This window comes from Malaya genurostris, chromosome 2 (assembly GCF_030247185.1).
Source record: "Malaya genurostris strain Urasoe2022 chromosome 2, Malgen_1.1, whole genome shotgun sequence".
NCBI lineage: Eukaryota > Metazoa > Arthropoda > Insecta > Diptera > Culicidae > Malaya > Malaya genurostris.
In genome coordinates, this window is record NC_080571.1 from 87,063,350 (window position 1) to 87,083,444 (window position 20,095).

General features: G+C 38.3%; 2 protein-coding genes across 2 annotated transcripts; one reads left to right on the top strand and one right to left on the bottom strand.

Annotated features, from left to right (window-relative positions):
* The first annotated feature begins 15,214 nt into the window (after positions 1-15,214).
* Positions 15,215-16,160, top strand: LOC131432816 (uncharacterized). Its single transcript, XM_058599348.1, has 4 exons — positions 15,215-15,365; positions 15,417-15,532; positions 15,590-15,737; positions 15,792-16,160. Exons 1-4 carry the CDS (start codon positions 15,314-15,316, stop codon positions 16,070-16,072), a joined length of 597 nt encoding a protein of 198 aa, XP_058455331.1. The 5' UTR covers positions 15,215-15,313; the 3' UTR covers positions 16,073-16,160.
* A 1,662-nt stretch (positions 16,161-17,822) lies between these two features.
* On the bottom strand, positions 17,823-18,506 carry LOC131428695 (uncharacterized). Its single transcript, XM_058592742.1, has one exon. It carries the CDS (start codon positions 18,504-18,506, stop codon positions 17,823-17,825), a length of 684 nt encoding a protein of 227 aa, XP_058448725.1.
* Between the last annotated feature and the right edge of the window lie 1,589 nt (positions 18,507-20,095).

Here is a 20,095-nt window from a genome sequence, read left to right on the forward strand (position 1 = left end):
CCTACTTTGAACAGAGCTTTCTCATAGTGATACGCTCATGCACTATAAAGCCATCACGTTCTTTTGATATCTTTACCATGTCGGTTAACTCACGCAACTTTACTTTTCGTTCATTCAAAACGATTTTGTGGATTTTTTTTATGTTTTCGGGTGCTACCGTCTCAATTGGACGTCCACTGCGTTCTGCATCATCGGTGCCTCTACGACCACATTTGAAGAGAGCAAAGAGAGCGGAATTTTGATCCATTGTTCTGAAAATAACAAAAGTAGCGTCACTCTTAGCACAATAACTCACAAACTAATGAATAGAAATGAAACTTTAACAGCTGTCTTTTAAAGGTTAGTATTAACTGAAAGAGGAGACCGCAATAAAACTTGCGCCATCTATATGTTAGGCCACGGACTTTTCAGCTCATGTGTTATGAAAGTTCTCACTTACATTCTAAATCAATGTATTAAGGTCGTTGATGTTACGTACCTTTTGTCCTGTGAGAAGGACGTTAAACCCAATTTTCGGTTTTGCAATAAAGAAGAAACAACTCATTTTTATTAGGAATTACAAAACTGATTTTTTCAAACTTTCCACTTTCCACTTGTTCCAGAATTACAGCGTGTTATGTGCCAAAAATAGGGAAAAAAAGTGCATTCGTTTTTCTTCCCGCTGGCTGAACTGATACGCGTCTTGCACTGCCATTGAATCCGACATCCGCTTCCGGAACTACTAAATAGGTGATAAGCAGTGTCGCCGAGAGGGTCCCCATGAAAATTCGAAGATTCAAAATTGTTTTTTCATTCTTCATAACATAACAAAATATCCAAAATCGAAAACAAATTTGGCTTGCGAATTATTTTGTTCAAATAATTTATTTAAAAATTTCTTGATTCGATAATATTTCTATGCTCCCAATGTTTTATTTAATTCTCATGTTTAGGTGCCCGTAATATTGCCGCCCCCCGGGCCCGAGTTTTCTCTCGGTGACCCTGGTGATAGGTATTAAAAACATCAATTTCAAGAGTGTGTTTTGCCTTTCTCACATAGAAAGGTTATACAGTCACTGTGAAAACCGACTTTTGAATCGAGATGGCTGGATCGATTTTTCCAAATTTTGGTTCAAATAAAAGGTCTATGTCGTCGTCGACCACTATTCAATTTAACTCTGAATCGACTTCCGGTACCGAAATTACAGGTCGATTAGTGCTAAATGTTCTAGACTGTCTTCCAGTGATGTCTTAAAAGAAGTACAAAATCTTTAAAACTGCCATCCAAACAATTCAAATTTCTAGCTCTTTTTGTTGATGTACAAACAAATCATTTTAGCGCATGAAACTTATAAACGAAAGAGTTAAAATTGTCTCAAAATAAATCAAGTTTGTAGATTTCAAAATGATAATTATACAGATTTCTCTAATAAACGTTTATAAGAGAGGCATCATTGGACTACTAGGTGTATTTTTTTTGTGAGTTCAAACGATTTCTATTATTGCTCATTTTTAAAACTAACTCAATATATGAAACCCGTCTTTTTCATGAATAATAAACATTGAAACAGAAATCGATGAAAAATAGATTTAATAATTGTAATTAGCTAAGCAATACTACATAATCAAACATTTTTGGATTTTTTTCTATAAAATGTTTAACATTACATCTAGAAGCCGACAACAATTTGTACAATGTGTGCCAGACGATTATAAAACATACATGTGTTTTCAATTTCAATGCGATTCGATTGCGTATAACATTTGCATAAAGTTGTTTAGTGTCTGTACTAGTACACGCGGGTTTTCCGATGAGCTTGAATTTCATAGAGCTATTGTACCAATATTCATCCCACAGACCGTAGAACTATATTGTTTTTTTTTGATTGAGCGGTATACAATCGAGAGTATCTCCGCTCTTTCCTCGGTAAGAAATTTAACTCCAATCATTATTACATAATATATAATATATTAAAATAAAATTTTTAATTAAGGATGAAATAGTTGTATTTAAGTTAAGTGAACGATCTGACATTCGCCCTGATCGTATGGGCAATGCATGAAACAGAGATCATAGATTCTACCTTCAACTTATACAAATCATATCTCAGATCTAATTTCAACCAAAAACTTCAAATAAATGGAATAAGCTGAGGGATGAATATGGATACGGTTACTCTAATAGTAGTCAGTAGTTTCGAATATCCAGCAGGATCTAGAACAAAATAAAAAAATAATCAAACTGGTTACGGGCAGTGCTTTCCAGAATTTATTATTGTTGATAAATAACAGATAAACAATATTACAATGTAGAGGATATTGACATGCCATACTTGTGTATTTTTGCATATTAAACACAAAACGTGTGCGCATCATATTGTTGTGTGTTTAATGATATTCATTGGACCTTGGTAACAAATGGATGTCGGATAGTTCAGTAGATAGGTCATTGGTCTCATGAGCCCAAACGTTGCATGTTCGAATCCCAAACTGAAAAATTTTACAATCTGTGGAAACATTCCAGTCTTGCAGTTGTGTCCTGTATAATGAGAATCGCCTGCTAAGCCTGTTGTTGTATCAGAAGTTCATGCTCCGTATAGGAATGTAGTACCTACCACAGATTTGTTTTGCTTTTATTTTATAGAGCTCAATGAGGAATGTATTTTTGTTTCATTGGATAATTTATGCTTTTACCTTAGTGCAACAAGAATGATGAAGAATTTAGTGCGAGTGTCTGTCACCGCCATGGAACGCAATTCTTATAAAGGCATTCACACATAACGTCATTCCGGTGAAGAAAGTACATTATAGCCTTTTTACGTACAGCTTAATTTAGGAAACCCGCATGAAAAAACTCTTCGCCAGATCGCGAAAATGATACTGATATTATAGAACAACATTTGACTTAATAATAATTATGGATCAAATGAGCTTGAATGACAGAATTGTTTTTCTTAGTGATTACAACTTTTTTGGTATTAAATGGTTTTATTGCTCATCCAGATATTCATATCCGGATTACAACTAGCCAGGTACCTAGAGGTAGGGCCCAGGGGGCCCTAGTCTTTTTTGAAATCAGAAACAGAAACAAACAAAATTAGAAATTTTATGGGGCTGTTGATCCTGTAGATTACACCGTGAGATAGAGGTTTTGAGAGTTAAGTGATGGTCAAAACTCCACTGCCGATAAAGTACGCAGCGGCAGGTCCTGTGAAGCAGAACAGAGTAAAACCACATAAAATGGAGGATGAAACCGGAGTAAAATAAATGGCAATAATAATACATAAAATATTACTTTAGTGTTGGAAGCAGGGCCGGTGAAAAAGGTGGGTACGGTGGGTAGTACTACTCACCCGAAAATTCCAAAGGTGGGTAATTACCCACCTGAAATTTCTAACGCAAAATAATATTAGTATCATTTATAAAAATAAAAATAGTTTTATTGTAACTGAAAATAAAACAAATCAGAATTATAAAATGCTAGTACTCAAAGTAGAGCAAGGATGTGAAGATATACAACAAAGAGGTGAGGCGTGACAATGGTCATTTGAGCAAGCAGAAATCTTTTAGTGACTTAACTTTTACCTTCAACCAAAGGGGTCGAGTTAAAGCATCTCATTCATGCGAATCACTCGAGTCTCTGATATGTCGGAAAGCACCGAAAAAGGTTTTTTACCATTTACTATACGAAACGGTAAAAGAAAAGTTACCAGAAGTTGTCAGTTTCTACTTGCGACAGCATTCTTATACACATTGAGTTCTTCACTGTATGGACATTTTTCTCAATCTCTGTACAGCTAGTTAAACATCAGAATGAGAGGTTTGTTCGAACTATTGCTTATGCCCTCAAAGTCACAGCGTGCTGGCTGTTTAGCCTAGGTTGTAAGCGGTATTCAGTAGTCAAACCATTGCCATTCCTCTAATTGATATAACGGTTTCGTATACATAAGTTCACGGTTTCCATATGATTGCTGCTCTTCAATGAGTGCGTTCGCACTCTGTGCGGTTCGATACTGCCGTAGAGAAGGTTGCTTCCACATCGTCCAAAAAGTTCAGGAACTAACTAGAAAAACAACATTTCTTGAGTAAAATTTCTTTATTTATTATCTAAATTTTTTATATCAAACTTATAGAATGATTTGTCCATTACCTTAAAATGAGCTTCAGTTGCGGCGATTACTCTCTCAGATCATCAAATGACAAGTAGTCGCTGGGGGCTAGGTTATTGAGAAGAAACAGATCGGTGCCCAATACGTTCAATTTGGCCATTATTTTCATTGACTTGTGGCACGGTGCATTGTTATGGTTAAAGATGATTTTTTCTGCTTCATATGAGGCCGTTTTTTACAATTCCATACTTCAAACGCATTAATAACTCCTGACGCACTAATAACTAAAAACTTTTGATGGTACTTCTTTTTCAAGATTGTCGACGTTAATTATACCTTATACTGACGCCATACTTGTTGGGTTTTCCCCGTCTAAATGTTGAAACAACTCCGGAGAATAAAGATAGATCCATGTTTCGTCCACTGTTTAATACCAACGCAAGAAATCCTTTTTATTGCGACTAAACAGTGCCGACTAGCTCTCTGGATTTTGGATGTTGCTTTGATAGATTGTGAGCGAACGAGGCCCCTATTTGGAAAAGATTTTTTTCATGCCCCGATTTTCGCATACGATCATAAAAGCACTTCCAGTTCAGTCGGACTTTGATTTTGTGTTCATCCATAATGATTATCAAAACTTGCTCACATTTTTTCCGGATGACTGCCTAATTTGGTCACGTTAAAATCAGAATACCACAAATCTTTGTTTTTAATCTGAGTGCGGGTAACATTTCTTAAACCATTGCTGGACTTGCCCGGTTTTTTCCTTATAGGAAGCAATGTTTTATCAATAAACGGAATTCGTTATTTTTAAGTTTTCGTAAATCAAAAAGTAACGTCACTTATATGTCGGTAAGTTTAGTGTTTGTGGTGCGATTGACGTGAAAATTTGAACGATGATGATAGTTTGACTCTACAAACGTCATCTCAGTCGGTCGCAGGACTTTTCTTCGGTTCAATGCATACGGCGCTGGTCTTATAAGCCAGTTGTCATATGTTCGAGCTCCGACGTGGAATGATTCATAGTGTCAGTAGGATCGTAGTACTAGCCATAAAATGATTCTGTATGCTAAGAATCGGCTGCGAAGTCTGTTGAAACAGAAAGGCCAAAATTCCACAGAAGGAATGTAATGCCAAGACATTGAGTTCGATTCATGCGAGACACCTTCCACCATCAACCCCAACTAAATAAACGATCATGGTAACCAAAATTCTCAAAGAAATAATTTCGAAAATTTGCAAACACAAATAAGTTTATACGGAACCTAAAAGACTTCTGACTTTATATTCCAAACAAATATTGGCAGAAATTTTGTAGTTTGATATTGTATTCAACCCTTAAATGCGCAATTTTGTTTTACAACAAAATATCGAAAACGCTTCAAGCTTCGAATTTAAGCATCTCATGCAAAGTTATATCGAAACAAAATATTATTTAAAAATCGACTAAATAATACTTCAAAATAGTGGGTCGTTCTCCGCGGTACGAATAATTACCCACCTGGGCTTAATATGTTTCACCGGCTCTGGTTGGAAGCTATGAATAAAGGTGTTATAGAAATATTTTGTTTTGTTCCGATTATAGAGGTTTTAACCTTAAGGTCATTTGCCTCTTCGGGCTAGAAACTGCGGGGTTGAGAATCGAACCCAGGCGGGTTGCGTGGAAGGCATCGACTTACTTTCGCTCGAAATTATCGTGAGATGAGAAGCGTTACATAAAGTTAAAGATGCTAGAAAGCGTTGCATACGATAATTTTCTTCAATGAAGGGCTAAAAATCATATGAGTTTTGGAAATTATGATTGTTAAAAGCCGTTTTAAGGGTTAGATTCTTGCGGTAAACGATTTAAGATGCATTACTTTCAAGGGGGGGGGGGGTTTGTCAACTGTATCTCAGCGCAGACTAATCAGAAGTGAACAAATAAACGCAGCATAGATAGAGTAGAAGTTTTTCTAGACCCCAACGTTTCTGTTTGATTTTTATTAGGTTTTTTAAATTTTTGGTGTTTGAACTACGATTTTTTACGAAAAAAATCCGCCATTTTTAGCTGTAAAACCACCCCAAAGTAACAAACAACGAAAAAAAAAACGTTGGGGTCTGATTTTTTATATGTAGAAAGTGTGTGCAAAATTTGAAAAAAAAATTGGTGCAGCAGTTTTTGAAAAACGATGGACACGGACTTTCAAAATCTGCTTTCGAGAAAAACGCGTTTAAAGTTTGTTGTCTATAAAATCGAACGAAACAATTTATTACATTTTCAAAATATCATATTTTTTCTATTATAATTTGTTATAATGAAACATTTCAAGAATGTTTTGTCAAGTTTTTAAGTCGATCGAAGCAGAAATCTTGGGCCTGTGTGCCGAGCTCTTACTTCTTCGCAGTATGAGATAAGCAAAAGTAAAGGCCCATAACTTCCAGAGTTTTGTTCCGATAGACTTGAAAATTTTACAGAATATTCTTGAAATATTTTACTATAAGAAAATACAAAGAAAATAATAAATGATTTTTCAAAACTTTTAAACCCTTCCGCCCCTTAAGGAAGTTATAGGTGTTACGAAGTATTATAAACGTCGCTCTTTTGTAAGTTATAGGGTGCTACGGAGTGTTACATGCGTTTCTTTTTTGTAAGTTATATGCGTTACGAAGCGCTACATGCGTTTCTTTTTTGTGTGATATAGACGTTACGAAGCGTTATATGCGTTACTTTTTTTGTAAATTATAGGCGTTAAGAAGCGTTACATATGTTACTTTTTTGTAAGTTATAGTTGTTACCATGCGTTACATGCGTTACATTTCAGTAAGTTACAGGCGCTACGAAGCATTACAAACGTTACTGTTTTGTAAGTTATAAGCCTTACGAAGTGTTAAATGCGTTACTTATTTTAAGTTATAGGCGTTACGAAGCGTTATATACGATATTTTTCGTGAGTTACAGGCGTTACGAAGCGTTACATGCGTCCCTTTTTTGTGAGTTATTGACACTACGAATCGTTACATGCGTTACTTTTTAGTAAGTTATAGGTGTTACGAATCGTTACATGGGTTACTTTTTTGTGAAACATTGGTGTTACGAATCGTTACATGCGTTACTTTTAGTAAGGTATAGGCGTTACGAATCGTTACATGCGTTACTTTTTAGTAAATTATTGGCGTTACGGAGCGTTACATACGTTACTTGTTAGTAAGTTATAGCCGTTACGGAGCGTTACATGCGTTACTTTTTTGTAAATTAAAGGCGTTACAAAGTGTTACATGGGTTACTTTTTTGTGAGCTATAGGCGTGACGAAACGTTACTCGTTTGTAAGTTACAAGGGTAATGATGCGTTACTTTTTAGTAAGTTCAAGGTGTTACGAAGCGCTATTTTTTAAAGTTACAGGCGTTACGTTTTTGTGAAGTACAGTCGTTACAAAGTGTTAGATACGTTACTTTTTTGGTAAGTTAGAGGTGTTACGAAGCGTTACATTCGTTACTAGGTTACTAAGTTCTAGGCGTTACTCTTCACTTCACTTCACTTGATTTTACCTATTACCTGTATCACGCATAGTGAAGTGATCACTGTGGTGGAAAAAATTAATTTTTCAACAAAATTTTGGTGGCGTGATGTTCATAATGACATCAACTTCATCCAAGTAATTACTTTTTTCTCTGAAGCGACTTCCGTGATACGGACATACATTCACTTCTTTTGATTTCCACTGTGAAGTGATACCCATAATTGGTTTTCACCGTGCAGTGACACCGGTAATAAGGGCCATAGACTTTTGTAAGTTTTGTGTGTTACTAGCGTTACATGTGTTACTTATTGTAAGTTATAGGTGTTAAAAAGCGTTACAAGAGTTTTGGCATCTCAATTTTAACATATTAAAGAGTCACTTATTTGCAAAATCTACTGGAAATATCAAAATTATGAAATGATTAGAAATGATTTTACAACGACATGGAATACACTGGTCAAAAATAGCACGATGACAATATTTTTGCTAGAAGATCCATAACTTCTACTCCCGTAACTAAAACTTCTTCATGTATCTTCTGCTCAGTAAAACTTGGAGGTGAGTCAATCATTCTATTCTTTTTTTTTTATTCAATAATGTAATATAATTTAAGGCACACTGCTTAAGCTCTAAGATGCCAAGGGTATTTTCTAATCTTAATTAACGACTAACTTAAAACTATAATAGTATCATTAGACTATGTCATCTCGGGTTCTCGTAAATCGTAATGGCGATCGGCAGTGGTCGATGAATTGAGTGTTGCATGAGTCTTCCAGATGGCGTTGGTCCGTGTGGGTCCGCGGGAAACACCCCCAGGCTACGAGGGCCCGGCGGGTGGCCCGCATGCTGGTTTTCGACTGAAGCGGTCTTCCGTGGGTGGTGATAATGATATTGCCGAAGAAAATAAAAGAGAAGTAAATATTGTGGAAAACGTGGTAAAAAAGGGGATGTGGAAACAAAATATCTGAAAACGACAGAGATCTAATTAGTTGCCATCGAGATGGTGAAGAGACAGGGAAGGGGGAACGAAAAAGTTAGTAACAAAAAAAAGATCTTGTTAGTTCCAATGAAGATGGTGGACAGGGACGGGGATCGAGAGAAACGGGCGGATGTTAGTGTCGAACCTGTAGGTGGAGATTATACTTTCTGAGCGAGTAATAACACATTATACTTGTATGTCAATGTGTTTAAGGTACTGGTATATGAGAAGCATATAAAAACTATCCCGACTCGCCAACACATCCCGAACCGGAACCTCAGGCGGTCTACCTCGGGCCCTTAGGGATTCCAGTAGCTTCGACCTGGCGTCACGATACTCTACGCACGACCACACGACATGCTCGATGTCCTGATAACCGTCGCCACAGGTGCAGAGACCGCTCTCCGCGAGCCCAACACGCCGGAGATGTGCGTTGAAAGTGTAGTGATTTGACATGAGCCGCGACATAACACGAATGAAATCGCGACTCACGTTCATCCCCCTGAACCAAGGTTTCGTCGATACCCTAGGGATAATGGAATGTAGCCATCGTCCCAGTTCGCCATTGCTTCATGAAGTTTGCCAACTTTCGAGAGTTTTCTGACGAGAGATACTGAAAAATTCATTGAAGCAGATTGGTCTTTCATAAATATCACCTTCTAATGCGCCCACCTTAGCCAATGAGTCTGCCTTTTCATTGCCTGGAATGGAACAATGCGAAGGGACCCAGACTAACGATATTAAATAAGACCGTTCAAATAAAGTTCGCAAGTGTTCCCGTTTTTTCCCCAGGAAATATGGGGGATACTTTCCTGGCTTCATTTCCCGGAGAGCTTCTATTGAGCTTAGACTGTCCGTGACAATGAAGTAATGGTCTTTGGGCAAGGTTTCAATGATCTCGAGGGTGTACTGAATAGCAGCTAATTCTGCGACGTAAACTGAAGCCGGATCACTGAGTTTGTAAGAAGCGGTGATGTTTTGATTGAAGATGCCGAAGCCTGTGGACTTGTTGATGTTTGATCCGTCAGTGTAAAACACCTTTTCACAGTTGACTGTTCTGTATTTATTATAAAAAATATTTGGGGCCACTTGAGGGCGCACGTGATCCGGAATTCCACTAATCTCTTCTCTCATGGAAGTGTCGAAAAACACAGTAGAATCAGAAGTATCCAAGAAATGAGCACGGTTGGAAACAAACGAAGAAGGATTAATATTCTGAGCCATGTAATCAAAATACAAGGACATAAAACGGGTCTGAGAATTGAGCTCGACAAGCCTTTCGAAGTTTTCAATCACCATCGGATTCAAGATATCGCATCGGATTAGCAATCGATATGAGAGATCCCAGAATCGATTTTTCAATGGTAAGACGCTCGCGAGCACTTCGAGACTCATCGTATGAGTCGACTGCATGCAACCTAAGGCAATACGCAAACAACGATACTGAATTCTTTCCAGTTTAATGAAATGGGTGTTCGCGGCGGATCGGAAGCAGAAGCATCCATATTCCATTACGAACAATATCGTTGTTTGGTAAAGCCTGATCAGGTCTCCTGGGTGGGCACCCCACCAAGTTCCGGTTATTGTGCGAAGAAAATTGATTCTCTGCTGGCATTTTTGTTTCAGATACCTAATGTGACATCCCCAGGTGCCTTTAGAGTCGAACCAGACCCCGAGATATTTGAATGTGAAGACCTGAGCTATGGTTTCACCCCCTAGTTGAAGCTGTAATTGTGCTGGTTCTCGCTTCCTTGAAAATACAACCAGCTAAGTTTTCTCCGTAGAGAACTCGATACCCATTTGAAGAGCCCATGTCGACAAGTTGTCGAGGGTATTTTGCAGTGGTCCTTGGAGATCGGCAGCTTTGGGTCCTATAATAGACACAACGCTGTCGTCGGCAAGTTGTCTTAGCGTGCAAGATGTGTTGATACATTCATCAATGTTGTTTACGTAAAAGTTGTATAAAAGGGGGCTTAAGCATGAGCCCTGAGGAAGACCCATGTAGCTGAATCGTATTGTCGATAATTCACCATGCGCGAAATACATGTATTTCTCGGACAATAGATTATATAAAAAGTTATTCAAAATTGATGAAAGACCATGCTGATGCAACTTCTCACATAGGATGTTTATGGAAACTGAATCAAAAGCCCCCTTGATGTCTAGAAAAACTGACGCCATTTGTTCTTTACGAGCAAATGCCATTTGAATTTCGGTTGAGAGCAACGCAAGACAATCGTTCGTTCCTTTGCCCCTGCGGAAGCCGAATTGTGTATCTGAAAGTAAGCCATTAGTCTCGACCCAATTGTCTAGACGAAACAGAATCATTTTTTCGAACAATTTCCGGATACAGGAAAGCATAGCAATCGGCCGATACGAATTGTGATCGGAGGCTGGTTTCCCTGGTTTTTGAATGGCGATAACTCTTACTTGTCTCCAGTCATGTGGGACAATATTATCCTCAAGAAGCCTATTGAATAAATTTAATAAGCGCCTTTTGGCAGAGTCAGGCAAATTTTTCAACAAGTTGAATTTGATTTTGTCTAACCCCGGAGCTTTATTGTTACACGATAAAAGCGCAAGTGAGAACTCGACCATCGAAAAAGGTGTTTCGTTTCTGTTAGATGAGGCGACGCGCATGATCGTCTGTTCCGGAACAGAGTCAGGACATACTTTTTTAGCGAACTCGAATATCCAGCGGTTAGAATATTCCTCGCTTTCGTTCGTGGTGTTTTTGTTGCGCATCTGTCGGGCTGTGTTCCAAAGAGTGCTCATTGATGTTTCTCTCGATAATCCGTCTACGAATCGACGCCAATAACCGCTTTTCTTCGCTTTAATCAAGCTTTTCATTTTAGCGTCTAATGCCGCGTATTTTCTAAAATTATCAGATGTTCCGTTTTTCCTAAATTCGATAAAAGATGAAGCCCTCTTCGCGTTTAATTCTGAGCATTCTTTGTCCCACCACGGGTTGAGGGGACGGATGTTAGTTTTCGCGCCGGGTACAGGTTTCGTCTGAGCTTGAGTCGCGGTGTCGAGAATCAAACCAGCCAAAAACGTGTACTCTTCCTCCGGAGGAAGTCCTTGTGTTGTTTCTAGTTTCTCAGATATCGAATTTGTGTAGCCTTTCCAATCAATATTTCGTGTGAGGTCATACGAAACATTGATTGTCTCCGATGGTCTTAATCCGTAGGCGATTGAAATCACGATAGGTAGATGATCGCTACCGTGGGGATCAGGGATCACCTTCCACGTGCAGTCCAACCGTAGCGATGTCGAGCAAAGGGATAAATCCAGCGCACTTGGTCTTGCTGGTGGTGCAGGAATTCGTGTCATTTCTCCCGTATTCAAGATTGTCATATTGAAGTTGTCGCAGATATCATGGATCATAGCTGATCTGTTATCGTCGTGAAGACAACCCCATCCCGTACCGTGTGAGTTAAAGTCTCCTAAAACCAACGTCGGTGCGGGAAGAAGCTCTATGATATCATTGAGCCGCCGATGCCCAACCGAGGCTCTTATGGGAATATATATGGAAGCAATGCAAAGGTCCTTACCTTTGATTGTAACATGACATGCGACAACTTCAATACCTGGAATCGAGGGGAGGTTAATGCGATAGAAAGAATAGCACTTTTTGATCCCCAAAAGTACTCCTCCATAGGGATTATCTCGATCCAGACGAATAATGTTAAAATCGTGAAAGTTTAAGGGTATTTCAGAAGTTAGCCAAGTTTCGCACAGTGCAAATGCGTCACATTTCAGATTATTTAGTAAAAATTTGAAAGGATCTATTTTTGGGATGATACTTCTACAATTCCACTGCATAACAGTGATTGTATCCGTGACCTCTTTGGGTGACTTAGCCATCGAAGGATACAATCGCTGAAAGAAGGGGCCATTTCGCAGTCAATTGCTTCAAGAATGTTTTAACTGTAGGAATAAAAGCCATTATCAGGCTTTTAAGAGGTTCAGTAATATTGAAAGTATACATGATCCAGTCCACAATATCAGAGAATTTAACAAACCCAGTATTTGGTAAATTTTCTGACTGATCTTTAGGGACTTTCGGGGGTTTTGAAGTCCCAGGAAGTGATGGAAATTCTTGCTCGGAATTTAATTTTCCAAGGCCTGGAGCTTTTCTCTCTGGTTTTTTGCCATCACTACCAGTTGTTGTAATTTTTCGAGACCCATCAGAGGACATCTTCGAACCCTTACTAGGGAGCTTTTGAAGAGATTTATTTCTTCTCTTTCTGTATGATGAGCTAAGAGGGACAGCCGAAGATGTACCTTCGAGGGGGTCATCATATTCGCTCTCGTCAGTTGCCAAACAAGCGTACAGGTTTACTGGAGGCGTAGCACTCTTCAACATTTCAGCAAAAGAACGCTTTGAATGTTGCTTAAGTGAACGCCTCATCTTATTCTGGCGCAATTTGTACGCGGGACAATCAGAGAGGTCATGCGGCCCCTCCTTACAGTAGAGACACTTTTCATTGTCTCCACTGCAGGAGTTATCCGCATGACTCCCTCCACACTTTATACACCGAGATTTATTGCAACAATGGGATGCTGTATGTCCCAATTGTTTGCAATTGGTGCAGTTCATGACCCGCGGCACAAAAAGGCGAACAGGTAAACGAATTCGGTCCAGGAGGACGTAGTTAGGTAAAGCCGAGCCAACGAAAGTCTCCCGATACGAGTCTGATGGGATATAGGACTTAGTGCCATCCTCGGCGGTCGATACTGAACGCAATTGCTTGCAGTCCAGTATCTTAACGTTCTTGAGTAAGGGGTTTTTAAAACCGCCTGCCCCATGCTTAAGAACGTCCTCGCAAGTCAGACTCGGATCGGTGATCACGCCGTCTATCTCGACTTCGCGAGCTGGTACGTATACGCGATACTCCCGCGTGAAATACTCACTTTGAACGATCTCATTAGCCTGTTTTGCACTGGCTAACAAGACCCTAAGCTTGTCCGGGCGTACCTTTTCAATTTTTTGTACAGTGTTGTATCGCGAGGACAGGTCTTCAGAAAGTCTTAGAAGGTTCAATTTTTTACCGTTGGCTTTGGTCCGGATGTAAACCGCATACGGTCCGGCCGGGAGTGCAAGCCCATCGGGATAATTTTTTACACGAGATATTTGGCTATCAGATGATTCCATTTTGTCATCTGGAGGGAGGTCAGGCAATTCTGTGCCTTCGGGTAAATATTGGAGGACAAATGTAGTGGTATTGAAGAACAGGGGAAAAAAAGAAAAAGGCAAAAATACTTATATTTAGCTCTCAAAGGGTGAACGGCCGACAAGGCCCGGTCCTAGGCAATCGGTGAATATTCCTGATCAATAAAGTGCAAAAAACCTCCTAGAGGAAAAAGCACTTTTTGCAGTCTCTTTCTGCACTGTACAATGGAATCTTATACGTTTTTTCACTATACACTGTCCAATGTATTTGTTAACAATATAGCAGCAGCGCCCAGCTGGGCGCTGGCTAACGGTACCACACAGTGCTTCTTTACACAGCTCACAATTGACCTTGAAGACGGATTAATTCGAACTATCACTCGACCGCACTGATTCAGACAATAGAATACGAAATGACCTTGAAAGCGGAATAAAACAATTCACCGCACCACTGGAGAAACACGAACATGCGTCCGATCAGCCCGATAGTTGCAGTGGAACTGAATTATTCTATTCTATCCATGAAGGAATCATTAGTTCTTTTCTTCAGATTATGAGAGTATACAGTAAATTGAAATGTCATTTCACCAGATTCAACGGTTTCAATATTTTAAATGTTACAGGCAGCCACATACCCAGAAAGGAAGCCGAGGGGCCCTGGTCCCTCTCGAAATCAGAAACAGAAACGAATAAAAAGAGAAATTTTATAGCACTGTTGATTCTATAGATTACACCGTGAGAGAGGATTTGAGAGTTACGTGATGGTCAAAACTCCAGCAGCGGCAGGTCCTACGAAGTAGAACAGAGTCAACACCACAAAACAAATCGAACTAAAATATGCAAGAAATAAAAAAAATTGTATTACATTCCGCGGATCTTTGAATTTGAAATTTAGGAAGAAATTTATTATATTCAACTACACTAATATTCAATGAGTGTGAGACGTTTCAATTCATGCTAGAAGCAATCGGCGCAAATTTTGTGAACATGTTTACTTTCTTTCGGTACTTTTGCGACGATTTTCTGAATTTATCAACGCTTCAAAACAAAGGATAATAAAAGTATACTATTACTGAGTTCAACGGTTCACGATTACTGAACAGTTGATTTTATGGATTTGCATGGTACTTCGTAATCTAGAGTTTATCTTTGAATTGATTGCACACCTTCAAAGGCCTGTTATATTTTGTTTTGTAGCCTTATAGATTCTACCTTCGCTGACTACCGGTGAAAATATCGCGGTATGACTATATTAATTCGGTACCGCATGAGAGAATATTCTTACTTGTTTTTTTTTCGAAATATTCGAAAATGCTTTGCACTAGTGTTGAAAAGACGTGCTTCCTCGTTGAGCTTATGGAGTACAATTTGTCAAAATGGTCGACAAAGGTAACTGGGTTTTAAAAGAAGCACGCAATAAATGACACAGTGATGAGATTTGTCAGATGGATGTAACAGACGACAGCAGTAGCCGGGTAATTTTTTTTCCATCGTAGCACGTGGTTGATTGTGTTGCGTCTTCTTGAGTTTGAATTTTACACTGAAAGCCAGTTTTGGAACAACAGGAAACAATGAGTGCTGAAAAAATCGAATGGCTAAAAAATGAGAATCAAAAGGTTAACGGTAAGCGTTGAACATGTGAGTTTTGCAACTAGCTCATTATTATTGTTTCAGATGAAATTAGTATGCACAAGAAGAAACAAGAAGAACTAAGATGCAGGGTTAAACAGCTCACGGAAAATCTCAATAAACGTAGTAATCAGCTGGAAGCAATCAAAAAACGTTGCGAGGTAAAGTTTGGCTCAGCCGACTGTCTAAAAAGACGAGTTTAACTTTTTTATTTTTAGGAAACAAAATTACAACTGACAGAGCTAATGGCTAATGAGAAGAAAATTATTGCTATTCATGAAATCGAGAAATCTCGGTACTCTAAAATTCGGCAAGCTATTGAAGACCATAAGGCCGCTATAGATGGGGTGACGAACAGGAACATAGGTTAGATTTAGATTTCACGGGCTAGATGTTCTCTTTAGCTTGGATTTATTGCAGATAAAAATGTCCATTGTGTGAATAAACCCTCAGCGATATCTCCGAATCTACTTTCCTATAATCGTTGCTGTCGTGAGTACCAGTTAGACGAAAAAGAACGGAATCTGACCGACCGGAAATCATCGCTTGCGAAACGTGAACAGGATTTGGTTATCAAACGAAATCATAATTCGGCGCGGATAGTTCGGCTTAGAAAATTGCTACAAACTAGTGAAGCGAAACGTGCACTGCGTAAAGAACAGTTGACTGCAGTCAAGTCCAAAGTTAACCGTCGTTACTAGTTCCGGTGACGATGCGCTTGCACAAATGCCAGGTTAGGAAGTAAATGAATTCTGTGAAGGTTAACAGACTGCAACCTAGAAAAAATCCTCCGAGGCCGCCTATGTATACTGAAAATAAAAAAGAAAATTTTTGAATCATACTATTTGCTAAATTTTTTGTAAATTAATTTGTTTTTGTTGGGAAGATTTTTCCTTGATCATATGTTGAATATAGGGTAGTAAAAAGCAAAGCAAAGTCTTGGCATTCCATTCATTTTGTGGGATTTGGCCTTTCAACAGACTTCGCAGCCAATACATAGCGTACAGAAATCGTTGCATGGCTAGTAGTACGATCCTGCTGACACTAAGAATCCTTCCAGGTCGGTGCTTGAATATACGACAACTGACTTGTAAGACCAGCGCCCTATGCATTGAACCGCCAACCCGGGATTGTATAGGGTAATGGTCCCCTATTCATCTCTGCTCCATTATTCATCTCATATATCAAAATTTTTGGTTACTGTGAGATCAGATATCTCTACTCGATGCATTGACTCAGAGTATTGCACATTTATCGCAATATTTTTTCAGTGATATTGCTTCTCCGATCCTAATCGAAGATTGTGTATCCGATTTTATTGCAATTTGCGGTTTGGAAGACTAGTAATCCTCAAAATAACATGCTGACTTTTCCAATGAGATGACTTTTGGTACAATAACCCAACTATTAGAACGGATCGACTGTTTGATTATTCTAAGAGATTAATTTAAACATTTCGATCAGTATTGCAATGAATGAATAAGGATAAATCCGGGGTATTATTATTGATTTAAACACAATCTACACACACAGTAAATAACAGATATACCGAGACCATCCAAAGCGTTTGCCGAAATTTTGAAGGGTATGTTAGCTTTCACCGAAATTCGATTAGACACTTATTATTTAATATCATTTGTGGATTTTACATTGCGTCACGTCGCCGTTTCTCGAGAGGCTGAAAAATATGCAAATTGTTTGGAAAGAAAATACTAAGATTCTATTTTGCTTGTTGGGAAAATTTTTGTATACCATCGACACAAGAAGATTACTGATATATAGAGAAAAAAACTATAAAATCATATTACCGAAGACATCTGATAGACCGAAAATGATATCCCGTTGTAGCTGCATTTTAGGATAATCGGTTAAGCCCCACTGAAGATTTGCTCCCAAGAACCATTCTCTGGATCTCTGGAAATAGATATTCTCAAACAATTATCTGGATATAGGGAAAATATTTTCTACTCACATAGGCTTGAACGAAAAAGTTGGAGTCATCGCAATTGGGAGGACAATCACATTGAATGGATTTATCTTTATCGCGCAGGGTTATTAGAAAATCTTCGCAGAACAATGAAAGAAGTTATTTGATAAATATTATTCATATAAGAATCATGCAACATACCGGCATTTTGGCCCAAACAACGATACCCTTCAAAATCACAAATTCGATAGAGTCTGTTATTTTTATCTGTTAATTTTTCAATAAAAATGAACGTGATTTTTCATGTGTGAATCCCTTACCTTTGCTTCTATAGAAATGAGGAATACAACCGCAGTGCTTGATAGCCAATCGCATGCGGCACTCAATGCGACACAAGTTATAACTGTATACTGGGCTAAAATCTAGGATATCAGCTTCGTGAGTAAACCGACATTGCCTCTGGGAAACAGTTAATCTGGAAATAGTTCGGAAATAAAAACCTGACGAAACACGTGACCGACATTTTACTGTCCAGCCGAGGGTGACGTAATGAGTTCGAGTGCAAGTAGTTCCACTGTAGTGTAGTACGCCTCTAGGAATAGATATCTTCGCTTTGCTATCTCGGGAACTTCCATGTAACCGTGAAAGTACACTTCGTACGAACTATCGAGCTTGATCAATTGGCCATATACTTCACCATCCAAGGGATGAACAACAGCAGTAGTTGGCCAAGGCAGTAAATCCCACCGGTTATCGGACCAGTATTGAAACGAACTGTATTCTGCTATCTTAGAGTTCACCGACAGACATATCCCCAGTTCGGTAATAGTTGTCTGGTCGAGTAAGGGCAAGGTGGTTCCACTGCTGATTTGAGGAAGAAAATTGAGTGACAAATTTTGGATCAATTCCAAATACTGCTCCGATGGTATTCCATAAGTTTTGTGCATGGGCAGTTCCAAGAACGTGTCATATGTAGCATTCGCCAATTTAGTGATGAATTCACTGAAGTCTTCTTCGTCGGTTGGATTCACGAATTTTTCCGGATGCTGCTGAACATATTCGTGGACCTTTTGTTCGTCAATCCTTTGACGGGAGCAAACAGTAACGCTTGGAAAACTAGTGTTCCAGAAATACATATTACGATCCATCGAAATGACGACCGGTGACGTTTGGTAACGATACCAAATACGTTGGGCCAAAGCGATCATTCCGAAAACCCCCACCGTTATCCAAAAAATCCAGAAGATGCGCTCAACTACATGAGTTCCTGCTTGCACGACATGACGGAAACCGTGAGCAGAAGTTGTTTCAAATAAATTGATAACGAATTCACGAATACGAAATAGGATGTACTTGGCTAAGTTCTTTCCTTCAATCATTCTTTACTGATGGTTTTTCTGTGACTAACAAAAAATCTGATTGTCGCCCTCGAAAGTTTCCTCTATGGTACTGATACCAAACTAATTGGATAATGCTAATCTTACATCTACATTTCGTCTAGGCATGTTCAGTAGAAATAACATAATGGGATAACGAGTGCATGTAATTACTCGTTCCATAAATGTTTGTTAATGACACTCAAACATGAGTTAACGTGCGAAAGTGCCCTTCGGTTGTAAACCTATGAATTTAAACTAAACTAACTAGTAAGCACATCTATTTATCAAAAATTTGTAGATACTGTTTATAATTCGAATGTAGTAAAAGTAAATCAACTTTAGACTAACTTCATACAGTCAAGGTAATTATGACAATGAAGATGTAGCGAGTATTGAAAACTAGTACTGTATGTTACTATTTGCCTTTTTACGATTTTGTTAATGTGAAGAACAATTAAAATATATCTGTCAAAAAACCGCTCCTTTTGCATTGCTGAAGAACGTCTCTTCTAATAAAAAAACAGTTAAAACAACGAATTTATTTCTCGGTTGATTTTTCATTAGGGCGTATAAGCAATTGACAGTTTCTCTTTAATCACTCTCTCTTTCGATTATTGTGATGTGATTAAAAAGATTTTCTTTGATATCACTATTCTGTTTGAAAGTCGAAAGTTTCGGGTATCATTTCATGCAAAGAGTTAAGTGATAAACGTGGAAACCGCTTGGTAATTAATAGAAGAGAAAGTAAACAAAGAGAAACTGTCACTTGCTTATACGCCCTTTTGAAAAATTAATTGAGATTTGTAAAAAAATCCTGTTTTAATCCACCTAGTAGTGTGATGACGGCTTGCTAATAATACTCATATTTGAAAATATTGAAAATATAGAAAAATTTTCTATTCAATTTTGAATAAAAACCAAACAGTTTAAACAGGTTTGAATTTAAAAAATTAAATGACAATTTGAAAAACTCCGGAACCGGCAGTCGCATTAGGATAAAACCTAATAACAACTTTTGGCATCATGAAACATTTCATTTCAGTTCAAAATTGTGAAAATAGGTTCAACTATCTCTGAGAATCTCTCCAAAGTTCCAATTTGGATTACGTGATCATTACTTTTGATGCTTCCAGAAACGGAGTCTGGAGACTTGTATACCCGAAGTGAGTTATAAAAACAAAACACTAGAGCGATTTGTAAATAGTTTTGGCAACAATTTAAAAGATTTTTTCTACGTTTTTTTCATCGTCACTCTAAGCGAATGTCTAAAACCTTATGCCTTCATCACTTTGTAATTACGGAACAGAAAGTCGGATCAGGTTAACTTCCAGAAGTTTTGTATGGAACCATAATTAATAATTAATTATTTATTATTTGCATCGTCACTTTGAAATGTGGATTGCATTTTGACGTAGGAT

Coding starts and splice junctions, on each gene's coding strand:
- LOC131432816 (XM_058599348.1), top strand. CDS start 15,314: ATGAGTGCTGAAAAAATCGAATGGCTAAAAAATGAGAATCAAAAGGTT. Junction 15,533..15,589: donor CAATCAAAAAACGTTGCGAG/GTAAAGTTTGGC, acceptor TTTTATTTTTAG/GAAACAAAATTACAACTGAC. Junction 15,738..15,791: donor GGTGACGAACAGGAACATAG/GTTAGATTTAGA, acceptor GATTTATTGCAG/ATAAAAATGTCCATTGTGTG.
- LOC131428695 (XM_058592742.1), bottom strand. CDS start 18,506: ATGATCGCTTTGGCCCAACGTATTTGGTATCGTTACCAAACGTCACCG.